Genomic DNA, 21,854 nt, shown 5'->3' on the forward strand with positions numbered 1-21,854 from the left:
TGATTTGACTGAGTTTTATCAACCCATAGAAATAAGAGTATAAATATCGATGATGAATTTTCCGTAATGTAAATACAAATTATATTTAGGTTCTATAGAACTTCATGCGCCGAAGTTTGGCTGCAAGAACTAAAAAAGGAAACTTATACATGAAATACCATTAGTTCAAAAATGTTATAGAAAAACACAATTAACAGCCAGATATTCATGTATGTTCGTTTAGAACAGGTAGTATGCTACGCAAGGATGTCAGGGACCATGTCAAAATGTAAATACGTGCGGAGATAAAATAATCACTGAATCAGTTGTTCAAACCGGTTCATGAATTGAACCATTCGAAAGAACCGGTTCGCGGGAATTAATCAGGCTTCTGTAGCTGTCACGTGATCTCCCCTATGGGCTCCGAATGCAACACGTGACGAGGGTGTGCCTCTTCATTACCAGCTAAAGTGTTGTTTAATTCGCAATTTATGATTTAGATAAATGTTTTTTTTTTTTTTTTTTTTAGCTAAAGCATTTTTGAGTGACAGGCAGAAAGCGTCCTCTGATTGGCCAGTTTAATAAGTGAGCCAGGCCCCTTACTCCTCCTTTTACTGTTCACAGTCTAGAACTGGGAACGTGATTCAATTATTAAAAGACATAATAATAACATTAAAAAAAACGGTTACAGTGACTCAAAAAGTATTATAAGTACATGCATTATAAATGGCATTCTTCTGCATACAAAATATCAAACCACAAATACAAAGTGGCATCCGCAAGCAAATTATGCAAAAGCTTTTCTCCAACCTACCTTGAATCTTTTAAGTAAATGAAGTCAGTTTCCGTCCTGTTCACACAGATGCTTAAGTTTGAGCACAGTCCACCAAAATTCAACAACCAGAAAATGTCACAACACGAACAGTGCCAGTGCATTCATTTAAAACCAACAAACAACAGAGAAAAGAAGGAAATCAAGAAAAAGACAAATGTTCTCATCCAGAATTTTATAATGCCCAAAAAACTATGCGTATTTGGCATCTATGTAATGCAAACTCAACATCAAAAGGAAAACAAAATACAATAAAATGATCCCATCCTTGATATCATTCTGGGTGCGTCAATGCCACAATTTGGCCTTTAATATAAACAAAAGAACATCTTAATATGTGCGTGTTAGTCCTTCTAAATAACCCAAAACCCACTGAACATCATTCTTTACACTAAATCATCAGTACGTCCGTATTGTTAATACTCAGATTCCACCAGTAGGGGGCAAACCGGGGCAACAAATCTGCAGCTCTTGAGAACAGATAATGAGCAGAAAACACACGAAGGCTCCTTATCTTGAAAATCGTTTCAAAAGGAGAGAAAAGAAACCTCAGACACAACATTACAAGACAAAATGTTACAGTTTACCTCTACTGTGTATGTGTATTGTGAACTCCTCCAGCAGTTCAATTGGTATTTCAATATTACTTTTGTAATTTGGGGTAAAATTCAAATGAATTCATGTAAACAAATTTCATGGTCTCTCACAGTCTCATACAAGTTCGCATCCTTTTAGAAAATGAGCTAAACAAAATGATCAACAGACCACGTGCAGGGGGGTAGAGTTTAAAAACATCCATTCAAACATGAACATCTCTATAAACACTGTTTGCTGGAGAGAGAAAGAAAAACAACTATTTATATTCTACGCTGTGCTATAAACCCAAGAGGCTTTTTAGCAAACAATTTCAAGCATGAAATCTACAACTAACTGTTAAGCTCATGTGGTTAATGTGAAATGTCAAAAGCAAGAATGACAACATTTTTTGAACGAGTCTTTTTCGTAAGGCAGTCAATCTCTATTCAGAGTTCACAGAAGATTTCTGTGTTCACCAGTGGAGTGTGAACAATTTCCAAAGAGTTCAAAATTCACTCATATTTCTGAAGAAAAGCAGGATATGGCTGTCTGGAGAGCAACTTCTGCAGCCGTCTGGAGTGTAAGGACTCGTCCCACTGGAGACGGTGGACAGTAACACATTGGGTTTGAATCATGAAATCACTTTGTAATCGTAAGGCTGAAAGTTTTACAGAAATCACAGTGCACTATACAAACACAAGGCAGTGCGAACCGCAAGCATGACACCCATAATCTGCAGAAATGTGATACTGATGCAGTGGTGGGTAATATGAGAGAAAGGACAACTGTTGAACGTCCTGGTTTCGGTTAGACCTCGAGCCTTAAAATCTTCAGCTTAGAAAATGACCAAAAGCTCTATGAACAGACCACGACATCAAACTCTGAAGCTCTCTCCTTTGCCATCAATGTGGCGGAGACGCAGGTAGACGTCCGTGCCAATGCCCTGCATCGACTGGATGGTCAAGGAACCTCCCAAGTATTCGGCGTACGCCCGAGATGTAGGCAGGCCAAAGCCAAACCTGGAGGAGAAAACAAGTGGCATGACTGAGAGGTTCTTCAATTCCCATTAAAAATCACCACAGCGCATCCTAATTTATCCATATCCTCAAATGAACCTTAAACTGTGCCAAATAACTTAAACTAGTCTAAGCAGAAAAACTAATTGTCTTAATTAGAAAAAGATGCCAGTTGCCACCTGGTCTTCTGTAATTGTGATTTGAGACTGCTCGTAGTGAGGAGTGATGGCTTAACACTTTACACTTATAGATCCAGATCGAACTGGTTAAGCCACTTTAGCTACTATACTGATCTCGCAAGAATGCACAGAATCTGCAAAGTCAGCTGCTGCATGTGGACAAGACATAAATATTTACTCCTGAAAAGGTGAAAAGCATGTTATAAATGAAAAGAGTCCATCAATAATTTACATAAAACCCCAACCTTAGCACCAAACCTTTGAAGCAGCTTTTGATTTGAGCTTGTGCTCTTTTTCACATAGGTCTAGCTCCTCTTACCCATGCATGGGTCCAGACTGGGGGCCGCTGTTGGTAATGTTGTTGAAAAGGTTGCTCATGCGCGGATCCTGTGCGCTCTGTTCAGCGGTGCTGAAGTGGTAATCCATCACCTGATCCAAAATGCTGTGAGGAATGCCACCGCCACGGTCTGAAGCCCTGCGAAGTAATACAAACATCACTCTGCTGTTTCAGACAAATCAGTTTCATATACTTGTGCAATGCATTTACATATATTTCATCAAACAATGATGAAAAATTACCATCGCATTCTTAACCAGTCTGAAAATCAGCCTAAATGGCCAAGTGGATGTAAACAACTCACCCCCCCGAACATATGAATGAAAATCAGCATGATACATTTTTGTAGGATTTTTTGATAATTAGCAATGTCATTTATGTGAAATAGTAAAGACACTTATAATGTTCTAAACGATTACAGCCACACTTGATCAATTTAATGTGTCCTTGTTGAATAAATATATATCTTTCAAAAATAAAATCCTGAATGAATGGTAGTGTACATACACATATACATACAACAACATGACTTTTCCTGTTGAAATTGTAAGGTGAACGATCATGTTTCATAAACCTTTAACCTTCTGAAAACCGTGTAAACATCAAATAGAGCATGAATTTACATTGGAGCAAAAACCCAGAAACAGAGAGGACTTTGCATCATCACTTCAGACATCCACCAAACACCACTGAAACTAGTCAAATACAGACATGGAGATTCACGCTTCCCATAAGTTTATGGTAAAATAAACATGGTCCATGAGTAAATATGCTCAGTGTGGAAAGAGGTTTTAACCGGACTGCTGAGTGTGCACAGTGGGATAATGGACCTGGTTATAAAGACAGCAGCACTCCACATGTCGAGGTCTCTGTGCAAACAATAGCTCAAATATCAATGCTTCACTATTTCCAGGAAAAAGCATTAATTCCATTCTGCTGAGTTTAAAGCAGACCAACCACACCTAAAAGCCTAAGTGTCCATGTGTTCATTCAGACAGCCAATAAATCAAAGTTTTGCCAAGAGATCTGACTCAGCTCTCTTTAAATTTCGTGCTCCGAACAACATGAAAACTCAGCATGAATCGGATTTTTGAAATTTGTATTGTATGTTTCAGTGTGAATGGTCAGTCGGCAACTCAATTGCTTTATTGCATAAAGTCATACAATGTATTATCATGCAGGTGTGATGTTTATATAGCATTAGCTTAGACTCACCTTATGACAAAGTCTGTGTCATTGTTGGCGATTGTGACCACAACATCAGGCACATTGTAAGGAGTGTCCAAGTGACTCTCCATTGTGGCCCTGAAGAACACAAAAGAATCCATTCATGAGCAATCTCGTATGAACATCTGATCATAAACTCATGATGAAAACTCAGTAGAGGCCTGAAATAACTGTGAAAGCTCTCCTCTGACTGAGAAACATAATAAAAAGTTTTGTGAGCAAGAAAATTGCATGTGACAGGGATTTATCTAAGGGACTGGAAGCATCTTGAGCAGAAAGTTCATTTCCTTTGTGGGTATTATGATATATAGGCTAGTATACAGTGCTGATATACATCTACTGCCATAAAGATAGGACAAATACTCTTATTTGAACACCTAGGGATAGATTTACACCAGCGCATGCCCTCTTTTACCATTTAACTATTGTCAGGATTTACTAAAGACAGGCATCGGAAATTTTGTTAGATTGCACTGATCATAAGTGCAATGCAAGCTGCGCAAAACCACGATCATATTTTGCGCATCTTGTCAGTGAACAATGGCTCTGTGTAGTAAGTGCTGTTCCATGTGAATGCACGCGCGTGTAGAGATTTACCGCTGACGAGATGCGCATTAAATATCGTACCAATATTTATTGTGCATCCCTATTGCTTAATTCTAATCTTCTGCAGTAAAACTACTACAGGCCAGATCAGTACATCACTGTCCAAAGTAATATTAGTTCATATTAATATATTTGAACAAGACCTAATCAATATCCATAAGAAAAATGTTGTGAAGTTATAAATTTCCACCAATCAAAAGCTCTTCAGCTGCCACTGTCCCTACCAATTTTAATACAAAGTCATGCCCATGCCCAGAAATCAAAAAAATTAGGGATGTGATAAGTATCACAGTCTGTGTCTTGGGTCACTCTCAGTAAACCAACTGTGACTTGTTCTTCTGCCAAGAACATGCCGTTCTCTAGTGACTGGCTGAAGATGAGTCCAGACCAGAAACATCTCTCTCAAGTTGTAAGACAAGCACAATACAGGGCTTTGGAGGTATTTGAGCCAAGGCTTAAAGTTCTTTATACTTATTGTAAAAGAATATTTCTCTGCTTATGTTCATGGAGGTTGTACTACAACAGATGAAGAGCATCTAAACATTCCAAGTAAACAGTCCTGTTTCACGCTTGCGCATATTGTATGAAAGTTAAGAGTTTAGCGGTCCTATTTAGCCGTGATTACTTGCACAGACAAGGTTAGTAAACAATTTAATCGCATTAGTCTCATGTTACCACACATAAAGTTTAAATCATTAAAAAAATTAAGTTTAATTTTTATCCCAATGTAATATATTTTTCCCTGAAGTTTAGTTTAGTTTATTTACAAAGCACATTTAAAAATAACAGGAGTTGCAACCAAAGTGTTGTACAACAAATAGATAAAAGTCTGTCATCATGAGGTAAACATGATTTGTTCTTTTTTTAAAAGCAGAGGAACGAGTCAGAATTATTTTTTGCCTTAGGCGACAACATATCAGTTGCTGTTGATAGAGCTGAACTTGTATAGAAACCAGAACATTCCATAATATAAAGGTGTCCATCTCATTTGTAGAATAACTATAGACCTACTTACTCCTCCATTGTATGGAGATCCATTAAAAATAAAAAGTTGATTTTAGGTTGGTTTTCAGTGCACTGCATTATTTTGAGAGGCTTAGCTCTAGAGATTGTTTTGATTAGTTTGCCACCATCATAGAAAACCTGTACCCTGCCTTTGAACTTGGACTGAACTTGGCATGGAGTCTGTGTGGATGACCTTATATGAACGTTACTAAGACTGCAAATCTCAGAGAGAGAGAGAGAGAGAGAGAGAGAGAGAGAGACGGGAGCTATACTAGGACAGGTCCCATAACAGGAATTTCAGCTTTCTTATGGATACATTTATAAAGACCTCATAGTTGTGTCCTCATCAAAGTAGCTTTCAACTAGATGTTAAGGTTTTCTAAAATATGTTATATGGGCAAGTGTTGTTAGGGCACTGTTTTGCAGTTGCTTATTGGTCAAAAGTTAAAAGGGGGCCTAGCCTCAAGTCCATGAGATACTTGCACTGATTTTATCATCCAGCAGGTAAAAAAATATATCAGCACCAGTGACAGTTATGCATGTCTAAGCAAGCTAAAAGACGTTTAGGAGGTCTGTTAAAGAGATAGTACACTCAAAAATGAAAATATGATGATTATCTGCTTACCCCCAGGGCATCCAAAATGTAGGTGACTTTGTTTCTTCAGTAGAACACAAACCAAGATTTTTAGCTCAAACCGTTGCAATCTATCAATCTTAGAATGTAAGTGGATGGGAATCACTGCTAAAACATACACAAACAAAACCAAATGAAACCCTGCAGCTCATGACGATACATTGATGTGTAAAGACACAAAACGACCCGTCTGTGCAAGAAACTGAACAGTATTTATATCGATTTTACCTCGATTTATGGCGGATCGCAGACTTATAAGTGCATTACCGCCACCTATCTCTCAAATGAACCATTGACACTATTTACATTTACATTTAGTCATTTAGCAGACGCTTTTATCCAAAGCGACTTACAAATGAGGACAATGGAAGCAATCAAAAACAACAAAAGAGCAATGACATATATTTACAGTCTCAATTAGGAGTGTCAATGGTTCATTTGAGAGATAGGTGGCGGTAATGCACTTATAAGTCTGCGATCCGCCATAAAACAAGAAGACGCCTCAAGCGCCTGCTGCTGAGGACGCGCTCAGGAGAGTTCTAATAGTTCGGACATTGTGTGAATCAGAGGTAAAATCTATATAAATACTGTTCAGTTTCTTGCAAAGTCATAACGTTTTGTATCTGTACACATCACTGTATCGTCACGAGCCGCAGGGTTTAATTTGGGTTTGTTTGTGTATGTTTTTTTTTTGTTTTATTGTATGTTTTAGCCATGATTCCCATCCACTTACATTATAAGACTGATAGACTGCAACGGTTTGAGCTAAAAATCTTGGTTTGTGTTCTACTGAAGAAACAAAGTCACCTACATTTTGAATGCCCTGGAAGTAAGCAGATAAACATCACATTTTCATTTTTGGGTGAACTATCCCTTTAACATAGTAACAGAAAAATAACCAGCTAAATTAATAAGTACCAGTGAAGCCACATAAATCAAGATAAATGTGTTAGGCAAAACCTTTCAAATAACCTTAACGTTTTTCATTAAACCTTTTTCAGAATTAATATTTCACTTTGACCTTTTCAATAAGGATTTAGAGGAGGAAAGTCTCTAAACAGTGACAGAGCTCCATGTTTTATTTTTTTCTCACTATAATATCTGGCACTATATTGTCTCTTTTTAGCTGAAATGCTTTTGGCATTTCATAACTTGTGCATGTGATGGCTGGGTCACAATGACCCATGCTTGCCATAACTGCCTCAGATTGAAGGGCCAACAATCCTGTACCACCAGGAAAAGTTCCAAATTCAAATTCCATTCCAGGCTTCTTGCATAACGTGTCTGAAATGTAAACGACTTCTTTTTCCTGGCGTTTCACCAAAGGCTATAGTGTTAACACATGGTTACACTACAATAACCCCATCATGCACTGACAGACAGGAGAAATTGCTCAGGCATATATTTTTGGTTGTACTTCATGCAGCAACAGAAAAACACTGTACTATACTGGTAAAAGTTCAATACTATCCATATGAGTGGTTGCTAAGACAACACTCACCACAGTCCAAATAAAGCAACTGCTTTAACAGCAAATCTGACTGTCACAACAGGATTAGATAGTTCAGATAGCATAGTAGAACGAGAGGTGTGCCGACTCGTGTGTGTCACATTGACCTATATGTGACAGGAATGTTACCTCATGGCGTTCTTTAGCAGCTCAGGCAGGATGTAATCCAGCGGCAGTGGAATGAAGGGAAAGCGGGCCGCCACATGGCCATTAATGCGAACCCGTGGAGAGTTCCCGTACTGATGCTCACAGAGCCGTCTGAGGGGAACAGAGGAGATCAAGACATTACACTACCATTACAAGTCTTCTAAAGAAATTTAGCACAATTTATTTCCACATTTAAGCACAAGTCTTCAAAATTAGATGTTTTTAAGACTATGAGAAGCATAAAATGAACTGGTCAAAACACTGGCATTATACATGATACAAACAAAACTGCATACAGAGAAAATGAGGCACATGCCACTGGTTCTGCCTCGCCAGGTTACACAAGTACTGGTAAATGAATTGCCGTCTTGAGCATTTCATTTAGTCTAAAGCCATTTTTCAAATAATTTGACACTAATTAAAGAGAGTGTCTCATTCATAGCCAGAAACATGTGGTCTCTGTCTGGTCTTTGATGGAAGGCTTTGATCATGCCACCGTGAAGAGGAACAGGGCAGCTCTGCTGATGCAGCATATTCATTGTCAGACTCTCATGAGATGAGCAGAGCAGCCTGACATCCAAACTTGCAGAAGGTTTTTAGGACTGTAACAACTAATCGATCATTATTTCAGATCAATCCACATGAAAGCAACAGAAAACCAAAACAAACATACTATTGTTGGGCAGAATATGCTGCAAACTGCACCAGACTTCAGGTTGAAAGTCAGCTTAGTATAGAGGAGGAGAAACTGATCTCTCAGATCAGAATAAAAATACAGAGATATTCTGTCCATTTGTAGGCTGACAATAGGGGAAACATGAAAAAAAACAAAACAAGATTACTGTGTTCTGATTGGATAATGCAGTTAAGGTAATTCTTTCTCTTACAACAGAAGCAAAAAAAACAAAACAAAAAAAAGTTATGGTGACTTCTTGTTAATCTGTTAAATCAGTCATTTACATGATCATTTTACAGGAGATGATTTATGAGGCAGAATTTACAAAATGCAAGACATAAATGGATAAAGGTGAGTCACTATATATGATAATCTTTAGGAAATGTGCGCGAGTAGCAATGTTATGAAAATTCAAGGTCTCTGATGAATGTAAAGACCTCAATGTCAAAAATAAGGAAATTTTTTTTTGTTTGTTTTTATGCTGGTTCATTTGCTGGCTCAACATGGTATGCAGTAACTGCATTCACCAGAAAATATTAAACCTTAAGATTTCTTCACAATAAAATTATTTCTAATATATTTTCTTTTATTTTCTACTTCAGAATAATAGCAAGAAATTATGGCACTATAAATTCCCAACAGTAGCAAACAGTGAAAGAAATGTTCACATGTATATCATCCAAATCATTCCTGGACCGTTGACACATTAAACTCATGTAGAAGTTGTAAATACATGTTTTGCTCCCACAGCGAATGTTAGACAGTAGTTAAACAGTGACCTTTAACACTCATCTTGGTCAATCACAAATGAGAACTGGGCTTTGACCCTTTCCTTGGGCAAACAGAGCGCACACACAAGCTGCTGTAAATGGAGCTGACTGTGCTGATAACAGAACAAAAGAGCTCAATAACCTCTTAAAACAGCACTCACATATGCAAACAGACATTAAAAGGACGGCACACTCACCGAGCAAAATCAACCCACTTCTCGATGATCTTTTTAGGAGACAAGCGGCGGCATATAATGCCTACAAAGTCAGGCTGAAATAGTGCAAAGAACAAAATGTCAAGTAACAAAATCACACAGTAAATGAGCATCAGTACTAATGCTGGGTAATGTGCCTGTAATAACCGTGCTACAGCAGAAACATGCCAACTGAAAGAGATATCACTTATACTGCTTTTGAGTCATTCATAGTTCAGCTCGGATGTTTTTCATGAGCTGAATCAATCTCATTTTTGAGTCAGTCTGTACTAGTTTGAGTCTTGATTACCAAAATGTAGTAATAAACATCAATAGCATTAAAAAGTACATATTCAGTTTGTGAAAGCTGAAGATGACAATTCCTACTTTTTATTATTTATTCTAGTAATTCAGTCTCAATAAATCAGCCTGCTTTTATCTCTGATTAAATTACAGCAATCAACTAGAAAATGAGCTTCCTGTCCAGAACCATTACAGCTCTCAAAAGACTCCACAAGTATGCAAATATATTGTATGTTGCAACAGGGCTCTTTGTAATTTGACAGCAGATGTGGGTGGGGGTCTCCACTTGTATATTTAGTTTATGCATGTGGGTCATGCGAAAATATTGGTGGTCCACTTGGCTGCCTGCAGGAGACACTTACGTCACAGGACTGCATTGCTCTTACTGCTGTGATGTCCATGTGCTCATGGGTATTTTAAAGAAGAAGCGGAAAGTTTCCTAATATGGATTTGTTTACTGTACATAGCACATTTGAACTTATCTAATGCAAAGAAATTTAAGATTCATCCCTAATTGCTGGAAATGACCCTAATACTGTAAGAAATGGTGGTGGTGCTAAAATATTAAGCAAGGGACGTACGTTATCCTCATGCAGGGCAATGTGGTGTGTGGCCAGCATGCGTATGCCCAGACGAGACGTCAACGTTGTGTCCAAGAAATTACGAACCAGAGTCTCGTCCTGAACAAACAGAATGTAACAAATAAATAATAAAAGAAAGAAAGAACTAGGTCCAATTCACTGATGATTACCAAAACAAAAGTATAATATATGCACCATGCAGAAAGATGCTACAGTAAGATTATTCTGCTGATAGTGAACTTTACCGTTATGTGTTTACGACATTCCCTGAATCCTTCAGCTAACATGGTGACAACATCTGTGTGATCATCAAGAAGCTGTTTTACAAGTTTGCTATAGCGAGCCTCAGTCTCCTGGTCTTTTATCTGAAGATAAAGGTTTGCAAAATAATATTGGTTAGGTTAGCAAAATAATATTAATTGTTAAACGTTCATATGTAATAGACAATTTACAGTCATAGTTAAAATTATAAATAAAGTCTGGTTGGGTAATAATCATATCTTAACTGTTATTTTCCCTAATTATGTGGCTTCTTAAGAAACAAACACATGGATCCATTTACGCTAACAGAAAATGCTTTTGATACACGTTAATGAATTTGTTTCTTGTTATCTTTACAATCTTTTGATGTAAATGTTGCACTTGAATTATTGAAATATAAATTGCGACTACAAATCTTCTTACAAAGAATTCTAAAAAGATGGATGGTCAGGAAAATACATTTCAGACAGTGGAGATGAAGCTCCTTCAATATACTATTGACAAAGTATTAAGAAATTCAGCATAAATTACATTTTACTACAGTGTTTGTGATCAAATAAATGTATTAAGCATAGGAGACACCTTTCAAAAACATTTTTTTTTTTTTAATCTTACAGACCCCACTTTTGTAGTGCACAATTAGTGAACGTGTGTCATTTCAAAGTTTGGATGACTTTACTATTGCTCTAAAATATGGGAAAAGGCAAAGGTAACAGAATGAGGTAACCTTCAGTTGTTTCATATTTACAGTTAGCAGATATTGTGCAACATAGGTATTTTTCATTTGAACTCACATTTGCCATATTCATAAGCCAAGATTTTACATAGTCAGTCAACAAAGACTTATGTTTCACTGCTGAGAGCTGATACCTCCACACCAGCTTCTACAGCGGCTCAATCAGTACACTAAACTCACAGGCCTCTCAGGTTACAGAATTTATTATGGAAATTTGCAAGCTGGTCAACAGTTGACTAGGCTGTGTATGAATTCATTTGTGGAGGTTTGGTCATCTTGGACTTACAGCTGGGAAGTCGCTCAGCATGTGGTAGGCCCTGATATAAAGCTCATGCTGTGGAGAAAGAGAGAATGAATGAGTACAATATATGGGTAACAAATGTGCTGTGGTGCAGTTCCTAGAGCTGGTGTTCCCAGCCTTCCCCGAATCCCATTCCTGGCCCCTCACCAACCCTCTAGAAGCACATGGCTTACATTCTTCTATTGATTCGAGGAACAAATTAAGAAGGAGTGACTGGGAAACACAGAAACGTGCTGAATGTTGAATGACCATAATGGAGAAAGCAACTGACTTATAGCCAATTTCCACTTTCATTGGTTGGGATGATATACACTGCAAATGCAAATGCAAAAAAAAAAAAAAAAAAAAAAAAAAAAAAAAAAAAAAAAAAAAAATATATATATATATATATATATATATATATATATATATATATATATATATATATATATATATATATATATATATATATATATATATATAATAATAATAATAATAAATAATAATAAATATATATATATATATATATATATATATATATATATATATATATATATATATATATATATATATATATATTTCATTCTTTTTCTTAATCTTTCTCTTTATTGTCAGTGTTGAAATGGATCAGATTTCATTGATAAACAGAAACAAAAAAAATAAAAATAATTTATAAAAAAATATTTTTTTGTAACATTAGAAATATCTTTACTGTTACTTTTGGTTAATTTTATGCATGTTTGCTGAATAAGGGTATTACTAACCCCAAACATTTAAATGGTAGTATTTGACTTGAGGATGTTGAGATACATTTACAAAAAAAAAAAAAAACACTGATTAATAAACTAATTAAGCTTTTATTTGTAATTCTGCAGACTCAATTGTTCTGAACACCTCTGAAATCAACTGGTGAGCTCAGAAAACAAAACAAGCTATAGACGAGACTCTTTTCTGGGGCAGATGTAGGTAAAAGTTCACAGGAGGAGGAGAACTTGCTGAAGGAAGTAAACAAGGAGGAGTAAGGGGAGGGAACCCGTTTTCTCTTTCTGCTTATCACTTGGTGTTTATTTTGTCTGTTAGTGAACCATGAAAGCGAGAATTGCCTCCAATGCTCATTATAGTTATTTATGGTTTTGTATTGTAGAGATGAACAGCTCAAGGAGGCCAGGAAATCATAAAATGTGGGCTTTTTTAAATTTTATTGAAAGTAGGCTGCATTTATTAGTTTAAACATCCAGTAAAAACTGTAATTACTGTGAAATCATATTACAGTTTAAAATAACTGTTTTCTATTAAATACATTTTAAAATGAAATTGTTGTGATGGCAAAGCTGAATGTTCACTATTGTCCTCAGTGTCACATAGTCCTTCAGAAATCAATCCAGAATTAATCACAGCTGAATGCTGCTTAATTTGAGAAGAGTAAACTTTCTATTGACTAAAGAATTTTGTTTTTCAGGATTCTTTGATTAATAACATGTCTTCTATGATTATTTTTAACATGATAAATGTCTTTACTGTCATTTTTCATAATGCATCCTTGCTGAATAAACAGTTTAATTTCTTTCCTTGTATTGACAAAGCCTTTTTCTGTCCATCAAAAATCAATACTAGGACTCTGCTTGAGGGACTCAAGTGAAGTCACACTCAGCAAGACGTCACTTCAGAACACTAGGGGTTTGATAAGACTGGCACTGAACCGAACATGATCAGTTCAGTTCTCTGTCTGAACACTACGCCTACCAGCCCCAGCTCCTCATCACTCAATATCCCCTCTGAGAGAGTCAAGGGGGGAGCTTCTCCAATAAACTAGCTTGAAAGGGAGACGGTAACACTACCTATCACAACAATGTATGATAGCAGAGAAATCCCACAGAGATGAAGGGGGACTTACCACTTGGAGAATGGTTGGGTTGCAGCCGATAATGAAGGGCAGGCTGCGGAAGCCCTTGATGCGATGGGCGATACGGACAGGCAGCTCTTTGTGTAGATACTTGGCACTGCTCTGCATTGAATCAAATTAGAACTCAATATTAACTGTCATAATGAACATTTCTCCAATGCCAAGTAAAAGGGACTTTATGGACCGGGTACCATGTTTATACCATGGTATGTGAAAATGTTAATTATGTGCAATATTACATATATCAAAGTATCACAGTATTACCATTTCACACCATAAATGTATCGTAATACCACCACTGCTTGTAAAAAAAAAAAAAAAAAAAAAAAAATTAAATAAGATGTATCCCATGACAAATCAACATAATGATGCTAAACAGACACAAAGTATGGTTTATGTACTGACAAACGACTAGTTTTTAGAAGACCGGCTCCAATGTGGGTTGGGATAAATGCAGGACAGAGGACAGGAGTGTGTAATTACCAGGATATGATGTCCATCAGGAGACTTCCCTGCATACAGCATAGTGGCTGGTGTCAGTCTGACAGAAGGCTGTGAAGAGAACATTACTGTTAAAAATAGCATATACTCGAACTATAAAAGTGTTCACTCACTTGAATAGTCTATTAATCTAGGTTTCAGCCTGTGTTGGAAAAGTTAAAGAAATATTAACTATTCCATTTAGTTTTATAGGATCTAGCTAGATCTGTATCTTGTAAATATAATTATCCATGGAGTGATTCATGGGTATAGTTACATTTATTAATAGGCCTGTGTGTAAGTGAAGGGAGTGCATGAGAGTTCAGCAGCAAAGGACAAATCTATATTTAATATTTTCAATTCACAAGGTTAACAATGTAAAACACCATTGGTTCTTGTGTGTTGGTTCAGCTGTGGCAGAGTGGTAATCACATTGGGTTTTGTTGTTGAGTCACTAACACAGTCCCCAGTGAGATGCTCAAAGTAGACAGGTTACATAAGGATACTGTGCACACCAGCATGACTTAACACAACATCTTTAGATGCACGTTTAACATAAAACCAAGAGTTTGAAATAATAAAATGCAATCCCAAATGATTGGCACCTTTATGAAGTCTTCTGCCCTTGGTGTGACCCGTAACTTGGTGTGACTCTGTAACTGCTGACACCTAATATACTAGATGTTTATCTGCCTTGATGTAAGATATCAGAAATCAACACACAGCTTAAGCACTCACTACAAAATAATAATAATAATAATAATAATAATAATAATCTTACTATTAAGACCCATTTCGCTCAAAAGGCAAACAAAGCAACTAACTTTCTCTTTAGTGCACTGATGCCATGCACCCAGAAAGTGAAGTTTGATGCTTAATTAAATGCAATGAAAATTTGATAAGATCAGTTATTTTGGGGGCCCACTGTATTTTGTTTTTATGGTCACTGGGTTTAGGTTTTGCGATAGAGGGTTTTATCATAGAGGTTATTAGCTGCTAAAGAGCTAAATGGCATTTCACCGGATGTTTCAGTAAATACTAACTTACTCTTGGACCACTGAAACACTTGAGACTAGTTAACGTAAAAACTGTAAGTTTAGTTGAGGCTCGTGAAAACCCACAAAAGTGTGATCCTTAGGCCATCCAAACCATGATGGATGGATGGATGGAGACCACGGCATAACGTTATTACCCAGCAGTTAATGGAAACTTATCGGGAAACGGTGACTGACCTTCTCGGCAGAGGCGTCGATGGCAGACTGGTTGTAGAAAGACGTAACGGTTTTGGACCGCTCCCGAGCCAGCTCAGTGTGACTGGACATGGACGATGTAGACCGAAATCGTCTGTCGCTGAGCGGAGCGGCTGCTTTGGCCGGTGTGGACAGAAAGAGCCTGGTCCCGCTGATCCTGGAGGCGCTGCTGCCCAGCAGCTCCATGGCCTGGCCTGTCACACGACCGCGCATTTTTACTCTCTGATAACGAAAATAACAAAATTCAATCCCCTGCCTGTAGCTTAAAAACCGTCTACCTCGCCATCCAATGGAGCGAGTTCATTCGTGCACAAAGGCACGTCTCTGGTACCATCACGTCTCTAAATGTGAAAATACCCGTTTCTTCTGGTGTTTTATCTGAAGACCCTCATGAACAGCCAATCAGCGAGCAGAGGAGGCGGGGCTTTTGGGTCATCACGACCTCAGCAGCAACTAAAAGCCAATGAGTCACGGCGCACTGCAAGGACAATGAGACAGACAGAGAACAGGGTGTACTTCCTTTGACTAACACTCGCAGATTATGCTATGAAATGCATTAAGTTGCAGAGAAATAAAAATTACAAAAGCAAGACTATTTTATATATTCTGCTCTGTAGTATGTTGATGTAGATATAAATTCAAGTTTCTGTTCAAAGGATCAACACCCATTAGCAGGGGTGGGGGGGGTTGTTAAAATCTGCAATGTTATACTTAAAGAGATACACCCATAAAAGTGATTTCTTCTTTTACTTAGTCAGGTTGTTCTAAACCTTTAGTGGAATGCTATTGAAACATCTCATTTACTGTTTGCTTTCATTGTATGGTAAAATATGCAATGGAAGTGAAAGATGACTGAGACTGTCAGTCATTGTCATTATACTTCTCTGTTTGTGTTACACTAAGAAAGTAAGGCCTGGAACAGGCTTGAAACAACATGATGGTGGGTAATTTTGGGGGGTGAATTGTTCCTTCAAGTTGTTCACAATGGGAAATGTGAAAGATGTAAGTAAAACCAATACTCATAATTAAAATTAAAAGAAGGAATCTACATCATAGGACTATAGAAATAGAACTTTTAAAATATAGTTCAGTGACACAATTTGCTTCACAATATCAAGGGCTAAGTTAAATCATTAGGGAATAAGTGAACTAAAATGCACACAAAATACAATCATTTCCATAAACCAGATAAAGCAAACGTCTACCCAAAATCATCATATTCATCATCCTAAAATCATCATCAAAATCACCTACCAATGACAGCTGCAATGCTTCACTGCCATTCACAAATCCTCTCCTGTGGCCTTATGGGATAGTAAAGTTTCCACTGAATGCACATTTCAGAATCTCACTGGAGCTATTAGGTTATCCGGGTACTCTTTTCCTGTGATTTCAGACATACTTTTTTCACATTCTGTTTTTGTGAAGAAGATGTGAATGCCAGGTATAAAACATTGATGACTCTTACATGAGAGAGAACTATCTCACTTATATGTGAGCCAAATATTCTCATAAAATAATCCAAAATAACAAAATGCCCACGAACGAGATGATGGTTCATTAATCCTTCTGGCTCTGCTGGGGTCCATTGTCTTTATGGCTCCGTCTTGGTCTTTCATCCCCAGGCTCCAACATGGACTTCTGAGCATTTGGCTGCGTCTGGACCCTCTAACATTTTGGCTCCACTGGGGTCCTTCTTAATATGAGGAGATGATACGAATGCACAAGTATAAAGCATTGATGACTCAAACATGAGAGTGGGAACAATGTTGTGCCAATGTGAGCAAAAGATGATGCAAAAGAATTCAAAACGGAAAAATTAACATAAATGAGACGATGAAGACAAGAAAAGGAAGGAGATGTAGTGAACACACTCCAACACTTTGGCTCCACTGGTGTCCTCCATAATATGAGGAGATGATGATTGCACAAGCATAAAACACGGATGATCACATAAATGAGACGATCAAGACAAGAAATGGAAGGAGATGTAGTGAAACACTCAAGTATTAAGCACAGATGAATCATAGATAAAAGATGGCTTGTCGATCCCTCTGGCTCTGCTGGGTTTCCTTGTCTCTCTACGATTCCACCTTGGTCCGTTGTCCCCCTGTCCGCCTCAGCACTCTTGCACCGATGTGAGCAAAAGGTGATGCAAAAAATTCCAAATAGGAAAATGGAAGGAGATGTAGTGAATAGCAAGTATGAAGCACAGATGACTCAAATATAAAAGATGGTTCCCCGATTCCTCTGGCTCTGCTGGGGTTCCTCGTCTCTATGGCTTCATCTTGGTTTGTCATCCCCAGGCTCAAACATGGACTTTTGGGCATTTGGCTGTGTCTGGACCCCTAACATTTTGGCTCCACTGGGGTCCTTCTTAATATGAGGAGATGATGTGAATGCACAAGTATAAAGCATTAATGATTCAAACATGAGAGTGAGAACAATGTCAATCCAATGTGAGCAAAAGTGAAAGTGTGAAAAGTGAAAGTGATGTGACATACAGCCAGAATTCGTGCTCTGCATTTAACCCATCCAAAGTGCACACACACAGCAGTGAACACACACCCGGAGCAGTGGGCAGCCATTTATGCTGCGGTGCCCGGGGAGCAGTTGGGGGTTCGGTACCTTGCTCAAGGGCACCTAAGTTGTGGTATTGCCGGTCCGAGACTCAAACCCACAATCTTAGGGCTAGGAGTCAAACTCTCTAACCATTAAGCCACGACATCCCCAAAAGTCAAGGACAGACGCTTAACCACCTGCACCACTGGAGCTGACAAAAGGTGATTTAAAAAAATTCAAAATAGGAAAATGCACATAAACGAGATGATGAAGTCAAGAAATGTAGCGAACACATTCCAACACTTTGGCTCCACTGGGGTCCCTCATAATATGAGAAGACATGTATGCACAAGTATAAAACACAGATGACTCAAACATGACTGAGAAAACACTCTTGCACCGATGTTAGCAAAAGATGATGCAAAAAAATCTAAATGGGAAAATGCACATGATAGAGACAATAAAGACAAGAAATGGAAGGAGATGTAGCAAATAAGCAAGTATGAAGCACAGATGACTCAAATAAAAAAGATTGTTCCTTGATCCCTCTGGCTCCGCTGGGGTTCCTCGTCTCTATGGCTTCGTCTTGGTCTGTTGTCCCACTGGCTCCAACATGGACTTCTGGGCTGTGTCTGGACCCTTTAACCTTTTGGCTCCACTGGGGTCCTTCTTAATATGAGGAGATGACGTGAATGTGTAAGTATAAAACAACAATGACTCAAACATGAGAGGAAGAACCATCTCACTTTTATGTGAGCCAAATATACTCGCAAAAGAATCCAAAATAACAAAATGCCCACGAATGAGATGATGGTTTGTTAATCCCTCTGGCTCTGATGGGGTTCATTGTCTTTATGGCTCCACCTTGGTCTGTCATACCTCTGGCTTCAACATGGACTTCTGGGCCTTTGGCTACTTCTGGACCCTCCAACACTTTGGCTCCACTTGGGACCTTCTTAAAATGAGGAGACAATGCAAATGCACGAGTACAAAACACCAGTAACTCAAACATGACAACGAGAACAATGTTGAGCCAATGTAAGCAAAAGATAATGCAAAAAAATAATAGGAAAATGCACATAAATGAAATAATAAAGACAAAAAATCCAACACTTTGGCTCCACTGGGGTCCTCCATAATATGAGAAGACATGTATGCACAAGCATAAAACATCGATGAATCAAACATGAGAGGAAGAACAATCTCGCTTATAGCCAAATATACTCGCAAAATAATCCAAAACAACAAAATGCCCATGAAAAAGTAGATGGTTCGTTAATCCCTCTGGCTCTGCTGGGGTTCCATATCTCTATGACTCCACCTTGGTCTGTGGTCCCAAGAACCCATAGACTAAATGCACATGAATGAGACGATGAAGACAAGAAATGGAAGGAGATGTAGTGAACACACAAATATAAAGCACAGGTGACTCACAGATAAAAGATGGCTCATCAATCCCTCTGGCTCTGCAGGGTCTCTGCATCTCTTCAGTTCTGCTTTGCTCTGTTGTCCCCCTCATGAATGAGATGTTGATGAGGAGATGCTAATTATTAGGAGATCACACAAATATGCAAGTATAAGAGTAAAACATGAGATGGAGAAATATCTCAACCAGATGTGAGCCAAAGATGATGCAAAAACTGCTTCAAAATATACGAATGTGACAACGAAGACAAGAAATGTAAAATTACGTGGAGACGCAAGTATAAATCACAGATGACTCAAAGATAAGAACAATGTTGTGCCAATGTGAGCAAAAGATTAAAAAAATCTAAATAGGAAATTTCTTGGTCTGTCGCCCCCCTGGTACCAACATGGACTTCTGGGCCTTTGGCTGCATCTGGACCCTTCAACCCTTTGCCTCCACTGGGGTCCTTTTTAATATGAGGAGACAATGCGATCCTCCTCTGGCTGGCACATTTAAAAATGTAAAATACAGTTGTGAATATTCCAAAATGCAAATACAGTAGTGTGTGCACACCAAAATTAAAGCGAATATCACGTTACTTACTCTAGATTACTTGCGGGATGTTTTTTTTTGCATGAAATAAAACATAACAATAAAAAAACATTTTCTGATTTTCTGGGACATGTCAAACAGGACGTGTCAATAAGGTCTTCGCTGATTGGCTTGCGTGACTACGCTTCATGCGAATTTTCCACATGAGTTGAAATTTGCGTCCATTTGCTTCTTTGCATTGACTTTGTATTTAAACTACTCACACAAATAATTAAATTAGCTTTTGGTGTGCATACACTATAAGACACTGATGACTCAAACATGAGATGGAAAACTCCTATGTGAGCCAAATATACATGCAAAATAATCCAAAATAACAAAATACACATGAAACAGATGATGGGTTGTCGATCCCCCTGGGTCCTACATGAACTTCTAGGCCTTTGGCTGTGTCTGGACCCTCCGACTCCACTGGGGTCCTCTGTAATATGAAGAGATGACACAAATGCACAAGTATAAAGCATTGATCACTCAAACTGATGTGAGTAAAAGATGACCAAAAAATCAAAATAAATAAAAATAGGAAAATGCACATGAACGAGATGTAGCAAGCACAAAGTATGAAGCATAGGTGACTCAAATATAAAAGATGGCTCATCGATTCCTCTGGCTCTGCTGGGGTTCATTTTCTCTATGGCTCCATCTGGGTCTTTCATCCTCCTGGCTCCAACACAGATTGACATGAACAATGAGCATGACCAATGTGACCGTTCTGTGCACAGGTGATCCTTGGAAATGACTGAATCATACTTCTCAGTGTATGAATGTTTCTCCAACAATGACTTTTAAGATCCTACAGATGATTGTTCTGTCCACTGATGCTAGTACTGTACTAAGAACAGCTTAAAAGCCACACACTGATAAACATATTATTTAAGCCAAGTAAAGTCTCTAAAATGTATTCTAAACATATATATTAAATAAGGTTTTTCAAGGTTACTTTTGATTTTTCTTATAAAGACTTAGCACTGGTAAAATTATTTTGTCTCTCATATCCAGAGATTTGTCAGAGGTAAAAAGGTGAGGTGTTGTTAAATTTTTTCTTCTGCATGGTCAGACCTGTGAAGTCGGTTACATTAAAGCAGAAAAACAAATATAGAGAAATAAGTGGAGAAGTTCAGTTTAAGTTAGCCTCTATCACCGGATAATTGTGATACATAACATAATAATTGTTTTTTGCTTATTTTCTTTTTGAAGCAGCAATGACTCCAAATAGAAACAGGAAAATTTGCAATATGCAAATTGTAAACGAACCATAACTGCGATAAAACGTTAGAAGAACTATTTTCATACCTTCACACTGACAGGAGTATCGCACGGCAGCCATCAATAAATACCGATCTTGCACTGTGACGTCACAAAACACTAGCCTCAAAGCCCTGCATATGAAATGAAATTGAGCGAATATAACATTTTGAACAAAGGGCATATAACATTATAACGTATAAATGTTAATACCAAGTGTTTTAGAAGTATACCATTGTAATACCATAGATATGTGCAATACCATGTATTTACTTGTGGTACATGGTATAATTTGAAGTACTTGTAAGTAATGGGTTAAATTAATAGTGATATTTAAGGATGTAGCTGAAGCTCACTATCTTACATGCAGGAAAATGCAACCCTAAAGAAGTAAGCAACAACGAACAGGACTGCAGTCTTATCCATAATTTAAAAAACATGTTTGTAGCAAAAAAAATAAAAATTCTAAATGCACCAAACGACTAAAAACTGCAGTATATTGTTACAGGTCCCGGGCAGTCGGGAAGACTGTAAGCAGTAATCAA

General features: G+C 37.8%; 1 protein-coding gene across 1 annotated transcript; it reads right to left on the minus strand.

Moving 5' to 3' along the window:
- Positions 1-971: 971 nt before the first annotated feature.
- On the minus strand, positions 972-15,878 carry LOC109045589 (branched chain keto acid dehydrogenase kinase). Its single transcript, XM_042724889.1, has 11 exons — positions 15,465-15,878; positions 14,236-14,304; positions 13,744-13,854; positions 11,856-11,903; positions 10,818-10,937; positions 10,573-10,671; positions 9,692-9,765; positions 8,031-8,159; positions 4,135-4,224; positions 2,902-3,057; positions 972-2,406 (listed from the first exon to the last, which is right to left on the minus strand). Exons 1-11 carry the CDS (start codon positions 15,693-15,695, stop codon positions 2,262-2,264), a joined length of 1,272 nt encoding a protein of 423 aa, XP_042580823.1. The 5' UTR covers positions 15,696-15,878; the 3' UTR covers positions 972-2,261.
- Between the last annotated feature and the right edge of the window lie 5,976 nt (positions 15,879-21,854).

This window comes from Cyprinus carpio, chromosome B5 (genome assembly GCF_018340385.1).
Source record: "Cyprinus carpio isolate SPL01 chromosome B5, ASM1834038v1, whole genome shotgun sequence".
In the NCBI taxonomy this organism is placed as follows: Eukaryota; Metazoa; Chordata; class Actinopteri; order Cypriniformes; family Cyprinidae; genus Cyprinus; species Cyprinus carpio.

Bases quoted from the DNA above. Each gene is read 5' to 3' on its own strand.
- LOC109045589 (XM_042724889.1), bottom strand. From the start codon at position 15,695: ATGCGCGGTCGTGTGACAGGCCAGGCCATGGAGCTGCTGGGCAGCAGC. The intron at 13,855-14,235 runs GTAATTACACAC...GATTCAATGCAG, and splicing joins CTGATGGACATCATATCCTG to AGCAGTGCCAAGTATCTACA. The intron at 11,904-13,743 runs GTAAGTCCCCCT...CTTTCTCCACAG, and splicing joins ACCCAACCATTCTCCAAGTG to CATGAGCTTTATATCAGGGC.